This window comes from Cricetulus griseus, chromosome 3 (genome assembly GCF_003668045.3).
Source record: "Cricetulus griseus strain 17A/GY chromosome 3, alternate assembly CriGri-PICRH-1.0, whole genome shotgun sequence".
In the NCBI taxonomy this organism is placed as follows: domain Eukaryota; kingdom Metazoa; phylum Chordata; class Mammalia; order Rodentia; family Cricetidae; genus Cricetulus; species Cricetulus griseus.
In genome coordinates, this window is record NC_048596.1 from 168,662,603 (window position 1) to 168,686,882 (window position 24,280).

A 24,280-nucleotide genomic window follows, 5' to 3' on the forward strand; every position below is an offset into this window, starting at 1 on the left:
CGCCCGCAGCGCTCCCGGGGCCCCGCCTGAGTGCCACGCGGCGGAGCTCAGCCCGGACTGGCGTCTGGGATCCCCGAGCCGCCCACCCACGTGAGTGCACCCTGCGCGCGGGACCGGTAAGTGTGCGGCCGGCCCCAAGCACATAGTGAGCAGCTGAACCCAGTAAAGTATCCCGAAGGTTTCCAGGATTATTGGGGACAGCTCCCCCACCCCGCTCTGGAGCAGGACAGGGGCCGCGAGTTGACTCCGGCCCACAAGAAACTTGCCATTTAGGGGTATGTGTGATGGTGCGGGAGGCAGAAAATGACCCAGGTAGAGAGACCAGGGTCTTTAGCCCGACCCACAGGGCGGCCCAAGGAGGTCCCCACCTATGAGTACTGTCCCAGTCGGACGCGCGTCACAACCTCTGTCTCCAAATTTTTCCAACACATGTGCTCCCTTTTCTAGGAAGTCGGAGTCCGCTCAGCTCACGGATCCCGACGGTCTGGGTTTCCCTGGGTGGTCTCAGTTGGTGCAAACAAACTGCAAGCCCTGGTGACCAATTTTTTTTCCTTTTTATACAAGCAGAGCTTCGGTGTGTCCCCAGTGCCTCCGCAGTCCCTCTTTCCAGCCGCACCCATGCTTCTGGCGCGAATGAACCCGCAGGTGCAGCCAGAGCTCGGCGGGGCGGACCCGCTGCCTGAGCAGCCCCTAGGGCCCTGTAAAACCGCGGATCTGCTGGTGGTGAAGGAGCGCAACGGCGTCCAGTGCCTCCTGGCGTCCCAGAACGGCGACGCGCAGCCCCGGGAGACTTGGGGCAAGAAGATCGATTTCCTGCTGTCTGTGGTCGGCTTCGCAGTGGACCTGGCCAACGTGTGGCGCTTCCCCTATCTCTGCTACAAAAATGGTGGTGGTGAGCACAGGGTTGGCTGAGGTTTTGGACTTGGGAGGCTGCTTGCTCTTGTAGTGTCGGCTGGGAAGGGAGCAGGGATATCATCCATGGAGAAGAAGACACACATTAAGAAATTTAATGTTCAGCAAAGAACACTTTAGGGCGCCGGGAAATAGGATCAGAGTGATCTCCATTAGGGAAATCGAGGTAGGCCCTTGGACAGTGGTAGGCATAGGGGTTCAAGGACAGAATGGGGGGCACCTGGTTGGGTTAGGAACTCCGAGTCAATGCTGCTCCCTCAGGAAAGGGGTGTAGATCTTGAAAGGTTCTCTAAGAGTTTAGGATATTCCAGCCAGACACGAGATGACAATAACTCTAGCACTCTTAGCCTTGGGGCTCCAACACTAGGTCAGGTAAAACTGGAGCCCTGGGATCATCAGAGGGCTACAGGGGTAAGTGCACATAGCTTTTGTGAGATTACACCACTAGATGCCAAGAGCTGAGCTGGACCTTGAGGCAGGAGCTCTGGGAGACTGGAGTGTCCTCTTCAGTTTTACAGGCTCTGGCTACATTGTGGAGTGGCGTGCTGGTGAGCCAACCTCTTTTTCCCTCTTCTTGATGAGCTGTCATTTTACCCATCTACCCTGGAATGAGAGCACAGAGGTCATATACAGCCCCATGGAAGCAGCCTTGAGCTCCTTCCTGAAGGGCTTGGAACCTAAGATGCCCAAGCCACTCCAGTCCCACCACCTTTACTGAGATGTAAGCTCAGGAGTACCATGCACAGAACCCAGGGATGTGAGCTTCTAGAGGAAGGCATTGGGCCATCCCTAGACAAGGCCACACCTTGTAACTCTGACTTGGAATTTAAGGGAAGTCAATTGGAGGCAGGGCGAAAATTTACAGGGGGTTGGAAGGAGCTTGTGACTTTGTGCCTCAGAGTCCAAGATGCAAGGCTCTTTGTTTCTGTGTGCTCTCTGGACACTTGCTTTGGGATAAGCAATACCCAATATTTGTAAAGAGGGTGTGGTCACCAAAGAGAGCAGGTGGCTCTGAGTTGATCCTGTTGCATATAGAAGCATTAGCTCTCCCTGGGAAAGGGAATCAAAGCCAGAGTCAAGTGATGAGCAGCCATGTGTTCCCTTCCTAACATGGCCTCGGTCTGTCACCATTAGACACTCCAGATAAGGCAGCTGGGACAAAAGTCCCAAGGGTCAGGAGGTGCTTCCTGGCCTCTGATGGCCCTTTCTACTCTTCTGGCTCAGTACTCTGATCCACAGATGTTGGGCAGAAAGAGAAAGCTAAGGAAAAGGCACACAACCCTAAGGTGAAGCTTTTCTACATGTTGTGGCTGAAGATCTGCCAGGGACTCTGGGAAAATCTGAGCATTCTGGCCCTTGGAGGCCAGTAGTAGCAACAACAAAAAGGTAGATTTTCTATATTTTTAGCAAGCAGGGAGATGATGGATAAATGACAAATTGGGAGCCCTTAGGACAAGTTGCATGTCCTTAGTGACCGTCTGAGACTGCCTGTCCCTAGACTCCAGACACTCTGTCATTAATCAACCCTATTTCTTTGGGTTAGCTCAGTGTAAGGCATAATGCTGGGCTCTGCAGGAGTTACCTAGATGTATAAGCCACCATTCTGCCTGCTGGGAGCATTGATTCCCAGAAAGTCCTTATTGTCATTCTGTGATATGTTCTTTCTATTGTTATGTGCCCACTGACACTAAAGTAACACAAATGTCCAACTTGACACATGTGCTAAATAGATATTTCAGGGTCCTCATTGATACTATGTCCACATGGCCACTGCCATGTTGCAGAGAGAACAGCTGCTGTGTGCTGGATGATAGATTGGGTTGCTAGGGACAAAGTACAGCAAATTTGTCACAGATGTAAAGTTTTCATTGAAATTGACTGAAGTTCCCTTTCCTGAGCATCCTGGTCCTGGAGTGGCCATTCTGAGTTGTTCCATAATTTGTCTTTTGTGGACCTGTTTCCCAAGCAGCCTAGGAAAATCTGAGGTACAGACTATAAGATTTTAATCTCCAATAAGACTCAAATCCTAGAAGTGTGGTAGAAGGTTCCTAGGCACTTGTATTGAACAAATATATTAATAAAATAACCCAAGCTCTCAGAGAGTCATTGCCAATTTTAGAAACCATGAGAGAAACATGATAGAAACTAACGCAGTGATGTGTTGGAGATGATGATGATGGGCGGATGTGTATGGGGGAGTGCAGTCTAGACATCAGGAGTCTTGACTAGGAAGTTACAGGCTCTGGTTTCTAACATGACATGTACGGCTTTGGGCAACTCTCCAGGCCTTTGTTTCCTCATCTGTCCAATAATGTTGTTAAGCTAAGAGGACGGCCAAGGACAAAATGCTCAGTGCATGTGCAGAGCCCAGAGTTAGAGAGAGTGGTCCCTGTTTTTATCAGTATCATCAGGATGCCATAGGAAAGGGATGGGAGAGTGACTGGCGCTATAGAGGTTTAAGAAGGGGCTGCTGAGAACCTGGAATGCAGCTGTTTTGGGCAGGGAGGGCTTGGAAAACAGCATTTTAGCTTCCACCTTGGACAGGATCCTCAGAAGAGGAACTTAGGCTGGCCAGAGGGCAAGCCAGGAGAGATAAGGGTGAGAGGCAAGTTGGGGCTGGGCTGCAGAAGCCTTGGGTGCTAAGCTGAGGGGGAAGGGCTGCTTCATCAGTGAATTTCCATTGCTGATGAGGAGCTTTGCAATTGGTCTGGGGACAGGTAGTATAGCCAGCCCTTCACCTGGGAGAACAGAGCAGTACTCCATTTCCTGCTCCAGAGGAGGCTCAGTTACCCCTGCAGGCCTTGATCTCCCCTGAGATCTCACACTGTTCTTGTGGGCCCATTCTCCTCCAGTAATTCTGAATTCAGTTCCAGAGATGGGTGAGCAGGCAGGTATTTCTTCAGTCTCAGAAGAAGCCAAAGACTTGAGTTTGAATCCCAACCCTGCCACTCACCGTGGCCTCAGACATCAAAATTTCTGTTATAAAGGGACACAGTCTTAGATGGTCCCTACAATTCATTGCTCCCCAATACCCTGACTACTGCTGGACACAAGCCAGCTTCATCATCCTGTCCTTTAGCAGCCTGGTTCTTTGGTGCCAGTGTTAACATAGAACTCTCCAAGTCTGAGTGTTTATACTGGCCCAGACTGGAGAATGTTTTGAACTGAAGAAGGTGCCAATAGTTTATGCCCCTGGCTAATGTTTTATGAATGAATTACTGTCAAGGATCAGCCTGTCTGAACATCTTCCTGAAGACCAGCTGCTGGGATGACAGGCTGTGAGTTCCGGATTGTTCCCTGTGAACCTGAGATTGGGTCTGTGCTGGTCTCTGGGAAGGAACAAACATGTACCTGTTTGAGTTCTCATTTCTGGAGGTGGCCTCTGTGGGTTGTCCTCTGTGCATGGTGCTCTGCACTGGATCTTGTGGCAACTGTGGATTTGGGGTTTGGGCACACCCATTTTGAATCAGAGTCAGATATTTTCTGGAGAAGTGTCCTTGGACAAGCCATATGGTGTCTTGAAGCCTTGGTTTCCTTGTGCAGAAAAGAGAGGAGGTAAATTTAACCTTTTCTACGGGGCTAGATAACATCAGACAATATAGGTAAAGTACTTGGGATAATGTCATATAATAGGGGCTCAATGGAATGCTACCATTTCTATATTTTTGATGATACTGGTGACATGGTGAACACAGGTGTAGGATAAAGTCTTAATTCTGAAACATGTAGAATTCATTCTGAAAAGAAATTGATGGAGGAGATAAGGTAAAAAAGAACTCCTTAAATCTGGGGCCATGCTGTGGCAACTTTAGGAGGATAAAGTTGGGCTTTGTCCATGTCAGATCATCTACAGTGTGCTGCAGACTGCGCGCCTGGACAGTGGGCTTTACACTCCAGCATGGGATTCTATAAGATGCTATGATTCTGAGTTCCCAGTATACTTCCCTCACGACCCAAATGCCTGGCATCCTCAATACCCAACTTGACATGTACGGAGTTTCCCAACTTGATACCTTCACATCTAGCTTGGATATAGGGCCACCCATATATGAATCTTGTTGGGGTGACACTTATTATTTAGCTCAGATGCACAAGGAACCAATCAGCATGGTACTTGAACTGTGGGGTCTGCCCCCACCCCTTTCTAAAGAGTAAGGTACTGACTGATCTGGGCTTATTATCATCTAGTGGCCCACTACTCTGAGCTGACCAAAATGAGCTGAAGGGCTGTTCCCAACCAAGTGGGGTCTAATGGAGAAAAATGTTGTATCTTGTACTAGTCTCAAACCCATTGCCTAAGTGAGGATAAATTCTAGGACCAGTGGAGAAGGTTCAGGGCTTCCACTAGTGGCACCCTCCTTGTGAGTCCCTGCAGAGACCTGTTTATTCAACAGAAACTCATTGGCTCATGCCAGCCCCAAGTACAAAGATGTGTGGAAGACAACCCCTGCCTCTAGGGAGCTGTAGTCACTGTAGATATTCTAAAAGTTCATGAGGTATTATACCATATTCGAAGTATGTTCTAAATGGGGGCACTGAGGTCCTATTCAGTTCTTTGTGGGTCACATTTCCTGTAGTAATATAGTTCCCAATGAGCATCCCAAACACTTTCAGCTTTATTCCTCTTAAAGAGACTGGAATGGAGATGATGGTAACCAGAATACTAAAGGAGGAGTCAAGTTTGGGAGGGGTAGTGAAAGGAGAGGTGTTGCATAAAGAGAAGTAGCCTCCAAACTCATTTCCCTAAATCCCACCCCCACTGACTTCTGACTCACTCACAGCAGGGTGGTGTGCATCTTGTCAGGAGTTGTGCCTGGGTGTCAGGGCTCAGGCAAGAGGTCATCTTGAGCCAACATGAAAGTGAGAGAGTGAGTGTCCTTCCACCTAACTATGTCCCAGAAATCTGACTCTGGGTTTTCCTGGGCAAATGATCCCCAAGGACCTGTTGAACAATGTGCAAGGCCTGTTGCCTGTAGGGGCCTGGGAACAGAACTCAGGCACAGGGCAGAAGAGCCCACCAGCATATGCCAGAGGTCTCTTATATGGCCGATGGAACTGAGGATGAAAAGGAGCTCAAGGTCTTGGCTAGCAGAGTTCAGTCTAGAGCTCTAAGAACTGGGAATTCCATACTTGGAGTTTTTAACAGAACTATTACAAAGGCCTATTGTCAAAGAAGGAAGGAGATATGCTTTTATTAACAGTTGTGGCTGGAGTTGTTATTTTGAGCTATGTCTACAAGAAGACTGTGCCCGAGCCCTGCAAGAGTTTGGGTAGCTCCCTGAGCTCAGATATTGGCCCCTGAGATTCTACAGGGGGGCCAAATCTGGTTATTTTATTGGCCTAGGCATTGTTGGGCCTGAGGGGAGCTTCAGGCGGTAACAGCCCTCAGCTGGGCTTCAGGCATCCAGGAAGCTGCTCTGTGCATTTTCACTCCTTGAACACACCAGAGTTTATCTAGACTACTGAAGGAAGTCTGTCCTTAGAAGATTGGTCTAGATGACCTTCCTCTCCTGATGTAGCTTCCAGTGACCAGACTCCTTCCACCTCATTCTAGTCCCTCAGACTTGGGCCATCACATTCCTCTTGGTTTCCCTTCCTACCTTACCCCCAACCACCTTCCCTCAGATCCCCCTCGCCTTCCCAAGTAACTATCTAGTGATCTTAGAGGCTGCTGGCTTCTCTTCCTGATGACCCAGCATTTACAAGGAAAATTCTAGAACCTCCTGTGCCAGTGGAGCTCTTCTATAATGGTGAGATATCTGGCTGTGTAAGTGGCCCCAAGAGACAAATGCTTGCTCACTTTCACTAAATCTATCCAAAGGCTTTTAGCCAGAGTCTCTTTCTCAATGGATACTTCTCTTCCTTGTAAGGTGGTATGAACGTGTGTGTGTGTGTGTGTGTGTGTGTGTGTGTGTGTGTGTGTGTGTTTGGGCAAAAGGTCTAGTCCTAGCATTGCATGAGTACATATGGGTGTGTGTTGTGTGAAGTCATATTTTGGGGGACTTCCTAGAAGCTGAGCCCTCAGGGAGGTACGTTTTTCCCATGTCTGTTGAGTAAGCCCTGCACTTACACAACAAGGGCACTCCAGAGCTGTGGCAGGATCTGGACTTTCAAGGCCTGTGTGAGGCTTGTGGCAATGCATGGCCACAGGAGACACACTCAGACAAGGACGTAACAGTGATGGCCCTTGCAGACCAGTGTATTTACAAGCAGTTTTTAACTCCAAGATGCTGCTGCAGACCTGGCTGTGAAAAGATGTCCTCAGCCCACTACAGCTACCTGACCTTTCCTAACTCTTCAGCCACACCCCCATTTTTGTTTTTGTTTTGTAAGAGAGCTCACACCAGTGTGTTACTTAATGTCAGTTTTTAGCAGAAACATTGAACCATTAAAGCCATTAAAAGGTTTTAAATTAAAATATAATTATATCACATACTCCTTCCATTTCCTCCCTCCAATCTCCCATGTCTCCTGTGTCACCATTCTTGATTCTTCTGGGATTTGCATTCTGTGAAACTTCTATTGGTCACATCAGAGTCATTCATTGTGGAGAGTTGTGGCTCATGCAGACCCTTACATGTCTGTGCTTCCTTATTTTGTTGTGACTTGCAGTCAGCAGCAGGGGACATGGGCTTCAAACTGAGTGAGTTATTGGGTTGGAGGTGCCACCTGGAAGTTTAGAGTTAAGAGCATTGGCTATAACAGTGATGAGTCGGCCAGGTAGAAAAGAACGTGGACTCTCTGTTGGCAAATCTTAGAACCTACATCCAAGCACTGCTTTCTGGCTCTTCCCTTCCCCCTTCCCCTTTGGGGTACTGACTTCAGTCTTCAGGTCTACTCAACTGTTTAGGACCTAACTTCTTATTTGAATCCAAGCTCTAGACCCCCATGGGACATAGCAGGTGATAGAAGAGTGGACCCAGGCGAATCAAGCTTTGCATCTAAGTTGTAAATGTTTACCAGTGTGCACAAGCATTTTCTGAGCCTCAGTTTCCTTGCCTGTAAAATGGGAATAGTGGTGATTATCTCTTAGGGGTAGTTCTAAATGAATACTGTGTACAACCTGTGTGGCCTGGCACAGACTGGGTCCCATTTTTTTTTTTTAAACCCATGACCTCCCTGCATCAGCACTGTCCTTATCAACACTACTCCTGACAGCTATGTGAGCAGATACCAGAAGGGCCCTTCCTGTTCGAGAGTGGGCGAGGCAGAAGTTAAATGGAAGAAAGGAGACCTTGACATGTGGTATTTCAAAGAATCCCTGCTTGGAGCAGACCTTGGAGGGCTGGCTTAGCCTATGACAAACAGACCAGATATCTTGGCTTGTCTCAGATCCACAAACACTCCTCTTCCTACATCTTATTCAGACTCATATCTTTTATCTGCACTAGAACGTTCTAGAATCTGCAGGGTATGTTGGGAACAGACCTAGAACTCAGAAGCCAGGCATACCTGAGCCTAAACTCTATAAGTTACCAGCTATATAAGCCTGGTCAGTTCACTTGATTTGACACTGTCAGTCTTCTCCTCTGGAGAGTGATCTCAGCACTTGTTTGCTGTCAGAGGGGTTCTGGGTTGTACAGCTGAACTCAGACAGATATGCATGGTATGAATTAGCAGGAGTTTTCACCACTCTTGAAGCTGGGCCTGTGTCTAGCTGGGAATTACCTGGACCAGCATATCATGCTCTATCCTTCCAAGCCCCAGGCTTTCCACGCAGAAGGCAGACACTGAGTCAATGAGTGAGCTTGACCTTGGATACCATGTACCTCTGCTCCAGTTCTTTTGTAGCAAAGAACGTCAGTTTCCACACACAAAATGGAGTTTTAGCAAAGATCTTTGCTCTGAAGAAATGTGCTGTGAAGATATAATGAGGTGGCGTGGAAAGTGCCTGTATCACAGCAGGGGCTTAGCCAGAGCAAGCTAGTAAGCTATGTGTTAAAATCACCAGTGTTGTCACCTTTACACACTCTCAACTTGGCTCATTTTCCTGGAGTGGATGGGTCAGAGATTGCCATGGTTAGAGCATTGTGGTCAGATGACCAGGGGGAGTTTGGTTTTGTGCTGGCTCTACCCTGAAAGGAGCTGCTGTTTTGCTTTGATCCTTCTGACCCGGCAAACAGACATCCCTGAGTCATGGCACCAGATCTCTTAGCCCACGTAGCTTACTGAGAAGGTGTCAGGGCACACAGAGGCTTGACCCTGGTGCTGAGACTTGTCTCATTCCACCAGGATTGTCTCTTGTGACCTAGGAACCTCTTCAGGTTCTACGTCAGTGGATGAGCTTCTTCTTGTACCAGATTTTTCCTTCAGCAGCCTACAGCAGGATGAGCCCCATGGACAGGAAGGAAGCCTGAAGGAGAATCCCTCTGTCACTTATCAACAGTTCCATCAGGAAGTGTAGACTTCTCCCTGTGCCTAGCAATATCCCTTGGGGGACACATTGACCCTGCTTGAATCATTTTCTCGTGTGTTGCTGTGGCACTCTAAGGGGAATGCAGTAAAATCAGGTTTGGGGAAGCCATGTGAGACCCCCAATGACATCAGTTGCACCATCTCTGGTCTTACTCATCTTGCCTGTGGACAGAAAGCCTGGGACTGCCAGGGAGGTTCCAGAGTTAGGCTTCACAAAAGGAAAGGCTCTTCATTTAGCCGACTTTAGTAGGGGCTATATCTTGTGGTGCTTCATAGCCTACACCATGCACCAAAGGCTCCTTGAAGCTGTGGAAACATGGCTCTTTAGCTTAGCTTTGCTCAGACTTTATTCATCTGACTGCAAATGGCATTATTATGATTAGGAACACTATGACTGCCATGCTAGCTGATATATGTATATCAAGTGTTCTTCGTAACTCTGTTGACACAAGACTCCCCCCACTCCCCCCCCCCGACTTTGGAAACCTCCATCTGAAGCAGATGGACAGGGTCCTCATGGCTATTGCAGATGCTTCACTGCAGCCCTTCAAGGGGGGCATCTATCCTGCAGATCTGATGTGGCTGTCTATGTTTTACAGGTGCCTTCCTGATCCCATACACGTTGTTCCTCATCATCGCTGGGATGCCACTGTTTTACATGGAGCTGGCTCTGGGGCAGTACAACCGGGAAGGTGCAGCCACGGTGTGGAAGATCTGTCCTTTCTTTAAAGGTAGGAGTGATCTAAGGGAAGTCAAATATTTTGTCCAAAGCCTTACTTGGTGTCTTCTGAAGAATCTGCTCCCAAGGTCTGATTTAAGTTAGACTAACTCTCACATGGGGTTCAAAGGGATTGACAAGGTCAAAATTGTCCACCATTCAAATTTATACAAAGAAACTAGGTTACATGAAATCTAGCCTAAAACTTGAACTCCAGACTGCGCCTTACTAGTTGAGTCAATATTCAATATATATTCGATCAGACTTTGATTTATTGGTTTACGTTAAAGCCTAGGGGTCTGGTCCTGTGCATCTTGACCCAGGTGCTCAAACAGTGCTGTCTGGAATCTCTCTCAGCTTTGTTTTCTCCTATATTAGCAGCATTCCCGGGTGCATTCTTATCAAATGCTAACAAAGATGGCCATTAGCAGCTACAAGGTTAAATTCTGCCAAGTTTAACTGTTGAAAACAACAAACATATGAACAAACAACAACAACAAAAACCTCTTAAGTACTCAAGACTTTACTAAAGGACCCAGAGAAAGATTTCATTGGTTTGATTTTAGTCAAACGACTGTCTGTTAATCAGTGTAACTACAGGGAAGCAACACTGATTGGCCAGGCCTGGCTACATCAAGAAAACTGGGATTACTCTCTTTCAAATCTCACCACTAAGAATTACATTGCATGTGGTACACACCTTTAATTCCAGTACTCAGAAGGTAGAGGCAGGTGGATCTCTGTGAGTTCCAGGCCAGCCTGGTCTACAAAGTGAGTTCCAAGATAGCTAGGGCTGTTACACCAGAGGGAAACCTTATCCCGAGGGAAAAAAAAAAGAAGAAGAAAAAGAAAATGCCAAGGATAATCCCTTAAAGCAATGAGTGTGTAAGGAAAATTTTCTACTCTTAAAAAAAAAAAAAAAAAAAAAAGAGCCACAGCTACAGCCTCCCAGGAGCTTTCTAATTATTCAGTCAGTGTGTTAGCATAGGACACAATTGGTTGCTGGTAGGACCCTGTGAGCAAGCACACTGTGCTGAGAACTGGTCAGGGAGTGCTTGGTTGGCGCTTTCCCCAAAACAGAAGCAGGTCCTGGAGAAGGATTTAAATAATTCAAGTATAAGGAGTTACCAGGGAAGGTGAGATGGTCTTAGGAACATCAGTTGGAGACTGGAAGCTTGTCTCTAGCTAAGGAGCCCATAACTGACAGTTTCCACTGTAGGCAGGGAGAGCTGTGAAACACACCCTGTGTTATCCTGATTGAGTGAGTAGGGAGATGCTGTATTTATATTCCAACACCTGATACAACATTAAGGCCCTGGCACTTCTATTTACCTGATGAGTGACTGAGAAAGCTACAGTGGCAAAGGATTATGGGTGAGGCTCTGGCAATCTGATCCAGAAAAAGGAAGGTACAAGAGTGTGCAGTGGCTGAAGTCCACTTGTAGGGGTGAGGGGATAGTTATGCGACTGGGACAAAGGCCTGACCTCTATGTCTCCACACAGGAGTGGGCTATGCTGTGATCCTCATTGCCCTCTATGTTGGCTTTTACTACAATGTCATCATTGCCTGGTCGCTCTACTACCTCTTTGCATCCTTCACCTTGAACCTGCCCTGGACCAACTGTGGCCATGCCTGGAACAGCCCCAACTGCACTGACCCGAAACTCCTCAATGCCTCGGTGCTGGGAGACCATACCAAATACTCCAAATACAAGTTCACACCGGCTGCAGAGTTTTACGAGTAAGTCATGGGTGTGTCACCTGCATACTCAGGCCTGGGCAGGGGCTGACCCAGGCATTCAGGAAAACTACAGACCAGCTAGGGGCACGGCAGTCAGCATTAGAAAGGTGCAGGCTTGAGGCCTACTTAAGAGCAGAAGATACAGGCCTTATAGGGCAACCAGTGGAACCTCTGTTATAGGACGGGAGAGTGGAGGTTGGGGGCCAGTATGCCAGCATCCAGGCAGGAAGCAAGATGGTGTTGATGGTGTGAGCCCTGTAGGACATAAAAGGCAATCTGGAGAGAATAATCACCTTTAAGAACTAAAACTTGCCGGGCATTGGTGGCGCACGCCTTTAATCCCAGCACTCGGGAGGCAGAGGCAGGCAGATCTCTGTGAGTTCAAGGCCAGCTTGGTCTCCAGAGCGAGTGCCAGGAGAGCCTCCAAAAGCTACACAGAGAAACCCTGTCTCGAAAAACAAAAAAAAAAAAAAAAAAAAAAAGAACTAAAACTTATGTGGGAAGAACAGCTGCCTGGAGGAGGTGACTGTAGAAACCGATGATGTCAGCCAAGAGAACATCCAGAAGCTAACTGGCAGATGGCGGCTTCATAGCTGGAATCCACATCTGTTTGGTCATAAAGCTGTCCTTCCATATATCCTGTGCTGGGGGCTTCCATTTGGGGGAAGCAAACCAGATGTATAGCACTCGGGAGGCAGAGGCAGGCAGATCTCTGTGAGTTCAAGTCCAGCCTGGTCTACAGAGCTAGTTCCAGGACAGGCTCCAAAACAATACAGAGAAACCCTGTCTCTAAAAACCAAAAACAAACAAACAAAAACTATATACAACATTTCAGTTGGAGTAATTTCAGAAGTAGAAAAGCTGTAATAATAGTACATGGAACCCTCCACCCCCTCCTCTTCTTCTTCTTGGTTTTTCGAGACAGGTTTCCCTGTGTAGCTCTGGAGGCTGTCCTGGAACTAGCACTTGTAGACCAGGCTGATTTTGAACTCACAGAGATCCTCTTGCCTCTGCCTCCCAAGTATGGATTAAAGGCATATGCCACCACCGCCCAGCTTCTCCCAAGCTTCTAAAGTTGACATCTTGGGGAGCCATTTTGTACTATGGAAATCAGAAAATTAATGTTCACATGTTATTAGCTAGTCTACTGAAGACTTCAAGTGAATTTCATGCTTCCCCACTGATACCATGTTATGATATTTAGTTGTCACATCTGCTTAGTCCCCTCCAATATGGGTGAGTTCTTTGAGCTTTCCTTGGATTTCATGACCTTGACACTTCTAGAGAGCACTGGCCAGGGAGTCTATGAAATATATGTCAAGATAGATTTAGTTGTTGTTTTCTCACTTTTGATTGAGGGTGTGCACTTTCATCAAGGGCACCATAGAGGCACTGTGGTTCTTTTCTCAGTAAGCCTTGTCTGGAGGACATCATGCCAATCTGTCATGTTACCTGTGATGTTAACCTTGAATGTGGCAAAGGTGGAAGCTGGCAGTTTCTTCCTGGACAGGGATATTTTTACTTTGGTGATCTTTGCCTTTCAGAGAGGTGCTTTAAGGTTATGCAAGTGTCTTGTTTCTCATACTTTAAATATAGTGCCTATTACTAATTTTTTCAGGTGAGGATTTCTGCCATAGCGTTTAATTGTCCTTTGCTATTTCCATCATTCCTTCTACAATGACTGAGTAGAGTTCTCCTGTAAAAGCCAGCTTTCCCCCTCATGTATTTAATCCAATTTACTTACTCGAATCAGAATGGAATCCTGAATATATATTTTATCTGTGGTTGACTCCCAAGCCATCACTATTCATTCTCTTGGCCTCTTGGTCTTGGTCTTGCTCTGTTTTCCCAAGTCTTGGTGAAGGGAGTGGCTTCAGTCACCTAACTTAAAATGTTTGCATGCTTCTGTCCTCAGAAGACAGCCTCAGTTGATCCCTTCAACACAGGTGAGCCTCATTTGAGCGATGCCCTATATACTTGTTAGTGGTTGAACACAAAGTCCAGACCACAAGCAGGAACAGGACAGGTAAATCCCACAGCACTCCACCCTCCAGGCTTATGTGATCCATTGCAAAAGTCCCACACTTTGCCAAACAGAAACACAGAATATATATTCTGAGGCTTTTGGATCACTTGTGTAGATTTATCTCCCAGGTCATATAAAAACCCCAACCGATGAAAGCACAGACACCACAAAGCCCAGCTTGGTGGACCATGAGTTTTACCGGGGTTATTTACAGGGAAGTGGGTGAGGGGGTTACTAACTGGAGCAGATATGACCCAAAGACAGTTGTAGCACCAAGCCTGCCCACCCCAGCATGGGTGACAACTCACAAAAGCTAGAGCCTGGAGCACACTGCACAGCCAGCAGGCTGCTCAACAGGTTGGACAGTGTCTTTTTCAAGTGATTGGTCTAAAGCTTTCCCAGGCTTATCAGCTGCATTCAGCTTCTTTCAGACAGCTGAGCTGGTCTCAGCCTTTGCAACTTTTCTCCTCCGAGAGTCTTCCTGGCAGCTCTGTTCTGCTAGTCCCAGAGAGCTCCTAGCATTTATTGTGTACTCTGGCATTGAGTGGCCTAGTTAAACTGGTCAGTTTCAAGGACTTCGGACAACTATTTTGAGTTGTTTGCCTTTCTGCTTAAGGATCATTCCCATTAAGATGGAACCTGGTTAATGCTATCTTTTCATTATGGCCACGGTGATCTAAAATGCTGCTTGCTCTATGAATGAGGAAACAGAACAAATCAACAAGTGCCTCATTCCAGGCCCCCAGTTTTGAAGTAGAATTGGAAGGGAGTTTGTCCCAAGCACCGTCCAAGGACCAAGCTCTTAGTATGGAGAAGCTGAATCTTTACTACACATTGCAATCACCCAGGGAGTTTTTTTCTTTAATAATTTATTCTTTTTAAATTTCATCTTACATTACAACCTCAGTTCTTCCTCCCACCGCCCTCTCCTCCTTCCTAGACCCCCCTCTCCCCATCCACTCCTCATGGGTAAGGACTCCCATGAGGAGTCAACAAAGTCTGTCACAATAGGTTGGGGCAGGACCAAGCCCATCTCCAATGCATTAAGGCTGAGCATGGCATCCCACCATAGGGAATGGGCTCCAACAAGATAGCTCATGTACCAGGGATAGATCCTGGACTTACAGCCAGGGGCCTCACCTGGGGATTTAAAAAGTTACTGCTGCCAGGATCTTACCAGCCTGGGTACAGTCAGGGTACATGGACTTTTGTGATCAGTATCTCCCCAGAATCCTACATCCAGCCTTCGTTGAAAGTCCCTGGATTAGTCTCTACAGCTACACACAGTTCCCTGTCCCTGTGGGGATCTCATGTCATAGAAATTTCAGGGCTTCATTCTTTTCCAGAGGAGCATGGCCTCAGACCCCAGAACTGTAAGAGTTTGTGGGTGAAAGTTCTAGGAGTTTCTTCATATTTTATGCGTGTGGTTTGGACTGGGAGCAGTGCAAGATGGGGGATGGTGGGGGACTGCTGATCCATACTTCCCGGCATGCTCCTTTCACAGCGCAAACAGCATTGTTTTTCTTTAGCTCCTGGCAATGGTTGTTCTTATAAATTAAAGTGGTAAATGAAAGCCCCTCATCTTGGTCTGGTTAGTATTTGATTCCTCCCCTGAGTGGCCAGCACATCTACTCCCACAGAGATAGATTCACAGCGGGAGGGAGAGGAGACCTTGAGTGCTTTTGTTGCAGAGCTGAGCTTCTTCCAGGCCCAGCCACATGGTGGAAGGCGAACATTCTTGTCTAAGGTTGCACACAGGGGCTTGGGGGCCCAGGGGAGGGAGCAGAGGTGGGGGGATGTCAGAAACTTTCTGCTCTACAGATTTCTCCTCCTCCTCCTATCTGTCCCCTGCTCCCACAAGCCTTCATAGCTACCCTGAACTGGGTTCTGAGCATGCCTTCACATCTGGCTCCTACCTTGTTCTCTACATTTGTGGAAGTGGAAAGGAGTTGCATTGTCAGACAGCAAAATAGAGGCCCAGCTCTAGGTCTGAGGCAGAGCTGGGTCTCTTCTCTCTGTCCCAGGGCTCTCTCCTCATATGTCTGGCTCAGAAGTGCAGGGGCCTCTTCTGGTAGACAGGAGCCCTTTCAGTGCCTCTTTCCTCAGTCCTGCCTATATGCTTCCCAGAACACAACATTGTCATGACTGCCTTTGGATTTTGTGTAGTACATGCCCCTTTTATTGAAATACTTAGGCTTTTAAGACAACTCAACTCTGTCTGAGAGCCAGCAAATGTGATTCCCAGTGCCAGCCATGTGGAGGTTGGGTAATTCCTTCTCTTTCCCCAGGCACCTTGGCCAAGTGTGTTGCCATCTTGTACTCATTTATCCTGACAGACTCAACATATCATTCAAGGGAACAAAACTGCTGCTCTGCTCAGGCTCTGTGCCTGAAGCCACACAGAGCCACAGCTGAAAGCCACTGAAGCTCTTGCTTTATCTGTAAAAGACACCTTCAGTGAATGTGTCAGGATAGAAAATTACTCCCTATGATACCTCTGGCGAGGAAGGGAATTATCCCTCCTCCCCAATACTAAATGCTTAAATGTCAAGTAAGAAATGGAGCCATTTTGGCCCACAGGCTTTGGAAAACCTGGATGGTGCCCCCACTGGTGATTCACACCCAGTAAGTTGCCAGAAAAGGAACAAACCCGAGTACCCGTGCCAACCCCACAGCCAGGGAGGTTGGCCCTCAATGCTCTTAGGCATGACCAGCTCCAGAGTCTGGTTCTTCAGATGCCTGTGGGGAAGCATGCTTCATGAGGGGCACCTCAGTTGTGTGATTGGACATTAGGGCATTTCCCCAAGCTTCAACAAGCTGGGGTGATTCCCTGCAGTGCGTGCGTGTGTGTGTGTGTGTGTGTGTGTGTGTGTGTGTGTGTGTGTGTGTGTGTGTGTGTGATTTTTAACAGTCAAATTAACCAGATGGCAATTGACACATCTGATCCATAGAACTATGAGATGAAGGAGAACTAAGAATCAAGTGAGGCTAGACTGTTTATTCTCTATTTTTGGTCATATTCAGCCATTCATTCCTCTCGATCCTCCCTGCCCCCTTTTCTCCTTTCTTCTCTTCCCATCTCTTCTCTTTCCCTTCCCACCTTCTATCATCTCTCTCTCTGGAAATAAAGGTTATAAGTCTGGGATCCACTTTTGATTTGAGGGTAGCAGGACTCAAACGTTGGCCAGGCTGACAAATCGGGTTGGGATATGTATTCTAGGATTCAGGAACAGAAGGTTCCAAGACACTCCCTGAGGGTCAGGGGAGTATCTGAAGATTATAGACAAGAATCTTGCTGTTGACAGGACCAAAATGCAGGTGTGGCGAGGGAGACATGAGCTTGGCAGTGGTGGGCTCTGAAAGCTCACTGACACTGAAAGGCTTCTTTCACCTAGAGCTAGACTTCACAACTTGACATGCATAATTTAGGGTAGGAGGAATCTATCTAGGAAGTGGGGGTGGGGTAGCCACTGTCATGTATGTTTGGCAGTGTTCTTGGTCTCTACACAGTAGATACCAGAACCAGCCCTTTCCCTCTGTATAGAATATGTAAGATCCAGACACAGGGAGTAGTGTGTCAGTGAGAAGTTCTGTTTTAGGTGATAAGCAGCCTCTGAGAATTTGGATACAAAAGAGTGACAAGGTTAGATGGATGTGCACTTGTCACCTCCCAGTAGTAGAGAGTGGACTTAAGAGAGCTAGGGTTAGGCAAAGAGACCAGGACTAGGGGAACCAGTGATGTTTTCACACTTTCACAGGCCTCTCACAAATGCTAACTCCTCAGGGGCAAGTTGGCGAATCTCCAGCCTGGGAATAGACTCATCGGCACTGAATCTGATTCTTTGAGCTGGTCCAGTAAAGGTGGTTCCACTCCCCATTACCATTATCCGTGTGCTCCTCCAAGAACCCAGGCTTCTGGAAGAGTTACAGACCCACTTCTTAGGAGCCTCCCTAAGCCTTCCCTAAGTACAGAAAGCCAATTGTATTTTGCCAGTAAAGTAGACAGTTTTGGAAGGCCCAAGTTGGTCTAGAAGAAGCCTGTCATTTGGGTAGGCCTTTGACTTAGTAGGTTCAGTCTTTGGCTGCCAATCAAAGACATTTCTGCCCAAGTACCAACTCCCCAGAGGTTCTGACTTAATTGGTTAAGAGAGAGTAGACAGCAGCAGATCTTTTATGATATAAAACTTCTTTTAAAAGATTGGTTTTTGTCTGTTCTGGTGGCCCATGGGAGACTGAAGCAGGAAGATTGCCATGGGTTCCAGGCCAGCCTGGGCTACATAGTGAAACAGAGCATCCAACAGCAACAACAGAGAGAAATATTTACTTAGACATTAGGCAATTAATACTAATATGTGAGTTGAGAATCCTGTTACTGAAGGGAAGAAATGCTCAGAGATGAGCTGGGTCCATAACTGATGCCCCTGGTAGGTTCTGAATTATATTCAAATTCAAACCCTTACTCATAATTCTCTTTAGGCAGAGGTGGCAGAAGAGATAGAAAACTGGGGTGGAGGAGGAAAGGAGATTGAGAAAGGATTGGGGGAATGTAGAGGAAGGGGGCAGGTAACCCATTAAACATAGATATTAGATAACATATAGATACATATTAGACAACTTTCCATCAAAGATGTGTAATTTTTTTCCCACCACTGTGTCCTTTTGGATTAGTGTTTTATTCGAAGGAACGATAGTGTGTGAACCTGCTGCCTGCTTTTAACACTTCAGTATGATTTATAGCTAGGTTCTCTTTGAAGCTGAGCATGGACATTTGCAGAAGGACACTTAGGGAAATGAGACCCCTACGTGGGGAAATGGGAGGCTACCTATGGAAAATACAAAGGACCTAGAGAGCTGGGACTTTACCACAAGTAGAAGGATGACTTGAAAGAAGCAAAAGCATGTTGGGGACTCACCTTTTCCTCTCTAGCTCTTTTCCTGGAGTGGTTCTGCATTCTCATTTTTTTTTTAGAGTAGAAGATGGACTGTTAGGTTTAGCTAGAAGAGTTGAGGACACTTGTCTGTTTTGAATACAGCATGTAGCTACCAGACCTGGGTTGAGCCCTAGCAACCCGGGAGTGATTTATCTACCTCTCTTTTCTGGAAGGCCTTTGTGCAGTGAACCTGTATATCACACTGTGAAAATGTGTCTCTTCTGAATGGGTACAGACAAAAGTTTGTGTCTTGCCATTATCTCTGCAGTGATACGGAGCAGCACTTGTACTGATACTAGGTAGTTAAAGTAATCTAGAGATGATAGATATAGAATGTACAAAAGGAACTGTGTAAGAAATACCAAACACAATGACATTTTATCTAAGGCACTTTAGCATCCACAGACTTCAGTAGCCATGGAAGGTCATGGAACCAATTCCCCAGGGATACTAAAGGACACTGTGCATTAGCCTTGGTGTCCTAAGTAGAAGCTCTTCTGGAAGAAGAGTCAAGAGCCATGGGAACTGAAAGAGTTAAAGATATATGACAAGGGTTATTGTTAAACCCTTCTAGAAGAAAAGACATTTGAGGCAGCAATTATCAGCCAACTAGGGCCTTTGAGTGTGGCATTCAGAGGCAGGTAGGTGGAGACCATCCTGGGGGCCTCCTGTAGCTCCCTAACTATTCATAACATATGGCACTCTATGTTGTGATTTTACACTTACTGCTCCTGCCAATGTTGGATATAACCCTGTCAAGGTAGGAACTACAATGCCAGGGGCTTCTCAAGTGTCTCTATGGTCCAGATGGGCCAGCCTACAGCTAACCTTTTGAGAAGAATGCATGACACAGGTGTAGTCAAAGGCCCCACTAAGGTACTCTCTAGAGATTTCTTCTTGCTTGACTTCTTAGGATGTGGAATTGTTGGTGGACATCTGTAACCTGTAGGGCACCTAGTTCCTAGGACCTAATCTACTATTTTATCTATTTGTCTTAGTTGACCATGTGGCCAAGTAATTTTGGGTTCTAATTAGCAAGTGATCATTTTGCTTACTGTTATGTTTTTCATTCCCTCACTATACATGTATGTGACATCTCAATAACCTCAGAATGCTTATTCTGTTTGTTTTCACTGATTAAAATGACTTTTATTGAAGGATGACACGGCACAAAGAAATGCATGTCACAAAGGGCCAGCTCAGTGACTCTCACAAACTGAACAGAGCCATGTGACCAGCACCCAGCCCAGGAATCAGGGTGCCTAGAAGTGCCCATGGGTCCCTCCCTAGTTGGCAATGCTCACTTCAATCCCAGAGTGACTTTTAACCATCTAAATTAATTTTCCATGTTTCACAGAACTTCATATGAATGGAATCAGATAGAAAATGCTCTTTTGATTGTCTGCCATAGCCATAAGATGTGAAAGTTTCATCTCCAAGGGCCTAGATGCTGCATAACACTCCACAATCTGTCTATTCTACTAATGGTAGATTTGTGTGTGTGAATAATAATTCCACTAATGGTGGATTTTACCATTTCAGGTTTGTTGTGTGTGTGAACACCGTTCTTTCTCCTACTGAGAACTGCTAGTTTAGAAAGTGAACTCTGGAGAACAGGGGTCTTCCCTGTCTTATTGTCATGTTCCCAGGGCCAGTAAGTGGCGCTTCAGCAGGCCAAAGCTGGCCAGAACTGGCACATACAATAGCCCGGGAGTTAGGGAGAGTGTTGGGTCCTGTCACCATCACTAGGCACTTGATCACCCTCCTTGATGCTGTCCTCTTTCTTGCTCACAGGCGCGGGGTCCTTCACTTACATGAGAGCAGTGGGATCCATGACATCGGCCTGCCCCAGTGGCAGCTACTGCTCTGCCTGATGGTTGTCATCATTGTCTTGTACTTCAGCCTCTGGAAGGGAGTGAAGACGTCTGGAAAGGTGATGTCTCTGTGCTTCTTCATCTGGGGAGTTGGGCTTGGAAATACACATCTTGTTTTGTGTTCTCCTAGTTACAATCATGTACATGGTGCAAACAGGTGGGTCTAGGACCACAAGTTGGGGTCATATCCTCAGCTCTGACACTATGTCAACAAATCTGTTAGCCTAAACTGGACTCTGCCCAACAGCAGGGTAAAGGGGCACAAGTAGATCAGATCTCCTCATATTTTCTCTTGAAAGCTTCTACAATAGCAGACACCAAGGCTTGGGGCATCCCCTAAAATCTGAGACCAAGGCTACAGATCATTGACTTTGAAATTGCATCTAAAACTGCATGTAAACATTGCACCTACTCTGGAAATCAACAATTTGTTTTGCTATAAAACCAATAAATCCATGCTGAATTTATGGGAGAAAGATGTTTTGAAAGATAATTAGATGTGTGTTTTGGTTTTAATACAATGTTGGGCACCCCCAAGTGTCTAGATACTAAGGAGAACACAAGGTTAGCTAGACAGTGAGGGTGGCATTCTGCTTGTATGATGCTCCGCCGTGTGGTAAGCTCTAAGGGATGGAGTGTGCTTAGGGAATGTCTCCAGTTGACTCTCAGCGTGGGGAATGATATAGAGATAACAACCCTACTGGGACTTTATGTAGCCTAGAACTCAACTGTAACTAAAGATGATAGAGCTAGGAAGTGTCCTTTCTAATGTTTTACTTAGATAGTGCTTTGGGATAAGCCTCACCATAACATAGTGAGTTAAAATGGCAAATATTTTTATCATGTCTCACAGTCTGGCAATTGACTGGGCTCGGGTAGATGGTTATTCTCTGTGTCTAGAGACCTGACTGGGACACCCCAGGTGTTTGGGACTGGCTGGGAGCTGAGCTGGAGGGCTTAGGGTCAAAGGACTTTGGATTGCTTCCATGTAGTTTTTCTATATTTCCTGGGCATCTCGCATCATGGCAACTGACTTCCAGATCACACTCCAAACAGAAGAGACTCCACATGCAGTGGCTCTCCCAGTCTATGATTGCACCATGCTTGCTTTTTGTCCCAGTGTCAAAACCAATCTAGGATTACTATCCTGCTGATGTTCTGCACATAGTAGGCCTCCAGTAAATGCTTAGTAATGGGTTGAAGAACAGTGAGCAAATTTAGGGAACTTTATTAAGTGCTTAGCTCAACTTCTTAAACTTTCATGGGCACCTATTATGTGCTATCCTCAATGCTAGGACTAGCAGTACACAAGAAGACAGATTATTTCTTCAGTTGCTTTCATCTGTTTGTGTTCCTGATGGGCTTGAGGTCAGCAGAGGTGTCCAGTATTTTGAGTCATTATCCAAATGCATCTATGTTCAGCCACATTCAAATTAAAACCAATGGTCACAAACTACATTTGTAATTATATAGTTTGCTTTTTTGTTTTAAACTTAATTTTACCTTAGCATAATTTCTTATTAGGTAGTCCAATTATATCTTAACAAAAATACAAACTGTAGATTTTTAAACTGTTATTAAGCCAATGTTGCAGATAGCTACATCTAGACAGATGGAGGTAGCTATTTGTATGTTTACCCATACTTTGATGAAACAGGTAATACTTCCTATCATTTGGCATGGTCAAAAAGTCCCAGATGCCACATTTAAGGACAATGGATGCTTTGTCAGCTGAGAAGGTCCACAAAGGGCATGGAGAAGGTGATATTTGTGCTTTACCTGGTAGGATAGGCATGGGTAGAAGGGAGGAGAAAGGGAAAGTTTCTCACTGGAAGAACAAAGCTACCAAGGTGTGGCAGCCTTAGACAAGCCTGCTGGTGTGCTCCTGGTGCCAGAAGCAGGCCTCACAGCCCATCCAGAGAGCTGTAGACGATGGATGTGGGGCTATCAGTATTCAAATATGGCAACCCAAGCTTATTCCTCACAGCATGAGCAAACCATAAGCTGCCAGCAGGGAGACTGGTGTTACCAAGAGAGCAGCAGGAGGAGGAGTGGCTGAGTGTGCTCAGTCCCTCTTTCCAAATGTACTTTCTGAGGTGAGATGGAGTGTTTCCCCAGGAAAGCACCCTCCATGTGTGGAAATGTGATGAGGGATGTGAGTGGCTCTGAAACCAGGGCCCTCATTTGCATAACTCCCCCCAGAGTCCTGAAGTTTGAGGCCCAGGTAGACCACTGGGAAGGGCATTTCTAGAATTGGCTTCACTTGGGACATTCCAGGGCTGTCTTTAATTGTTTTTATAAACTGGCTGATGAGGAGTCCAAAAGTATTGCTTATTTCTTCCCAGCACAGCACACCAGCTTTTCTTAGTCCGCCTCCAGAGTCACAGAGGGGGCCTGGAATTAGTCAAACATGTGCAAGGGAAGATGGCTTGGAAAGATACTAACTCCTCGGCTCTCAGGAAGGTGGGAGCATAGTCTGAACCAGAGGAAGGGGACACCCCAGACCACACACTCAGGGACAGCTGTGTTGGCCCAGTGAGCACCTCTGAAAAGGTCAGAGGGGATCAGAAGTGGTGCTTGCCTCCCCATCTCCTGAGTTCCCACCTAATCTGTTTACACACTGCACTGAGTGTGAGAAACTTCCGAGGCCCCTCTTCCAGGGACATGAGATGAGCTGGCAGAGCTGGCCAGCACCAGCCTTTAGTTACCCACTTCACTGCCAGCCTTTGGGCCAGCCATTCGTTACCCATTTCATTGCCAGCCTTTGGGCTTTTTGGAAGCTGGGAACATGTAGACCATGTCCTGAATTCTAGCAAGAGGTGGTGGAATTGGGAAGAGAGAGAGAGAGAGAGAGAGAGAGAGAGAGAGAGAGAGAGAGAGAGAGAGAGAGAGAGAGAGAGAAAGCCATACAAATTCAGAGATTAAGTTTTAGAATATTTAATAGATAAAACTTTTTTGTTTGCATTTTCATTTATAGTCGTCATAATTCTAGCCATCTTACCATTACTGTGTCAATCCAGGCTGATCCTGGTTTACCTTCATGATTTGACTAAGTTATGGTCTTAGTTACACAGAAGAGTCATTTGCATATGATCCATGCTTGCACTAAACTATGTATAGCATGCTGTTCTCTTAAGCAACGTTAGTGTTATGCCATACCCTATTCATTCTTCTGTGTAAACGATTATCTTCCTTGGTGAAAATGGTCCTGGGATTCAGTTCAAAGACCACAAATCCTAAGTCTGGAAAAATTAATCAAGTTTCACAGAGATAACAGTGTGGATATTTACTTTATAATTTATTTTAATTCTCATTTATGTGAACAAGTGTATGTTTGTATGTGTGTGGAGTGCACATAAATATTTGTGTGTGTGTGTACATGTAAAGTCCAGAGGGAAGACTATGGACTGTCATTCCTGTGCACTGTTTTTGTTGTTGTTGCTGTTATTGTTTGTTTGCTTGTTCAGGAGTTTCTCCCTGATCTGGCCCTTGGCAAGTAAACTAGGCTAGCTGGCCACAAACTGTATGGAGCTTCTACCCAACGGCATGGGTCCAGGGAGATGCTGAGTTCAGTTAGTGAAATTATGCAAACATTGGTATGCATCCAGGCACCAGGCCAAGAATGGTCTTGGTCAAGGTGAGATCCATGGGCTACTAGCACTG

The 24,280-nt window shown here is 46.4% G+C and overlaps 1 protein-coding gene across 1 annotated transcript in view; it reads left to right on the plus strand.

Annotated features, from left to right (window-relative positions):
• The first annotated feature begins 618 nt into the window (after positions 1–618).
• Positions 619–24,280, plus strand: part of Slc6a2 (solute carrier family 6 member 2) — a 34,248-nt gene continuing 10,586 nt past the window's right edge. Inside the window, exons 1-4 of the mRNA XM_027406103.1 lie at positions 619–892; positions 9,927–10,058; positions 11,549–11,786; positions 20,538–20,676. Coding sequence (XP_027261904.1) covers positions 619–892; positions 9,927–10,058; positions 11,549–11,786; positions 20,538–20,676 — 783 coding nt within the window. The remainder of the gene's footprint in view (positions 893–9,926; positions 10,059–11,548; positions 11,787–20,537; positions 20,677–24,280) is intronic.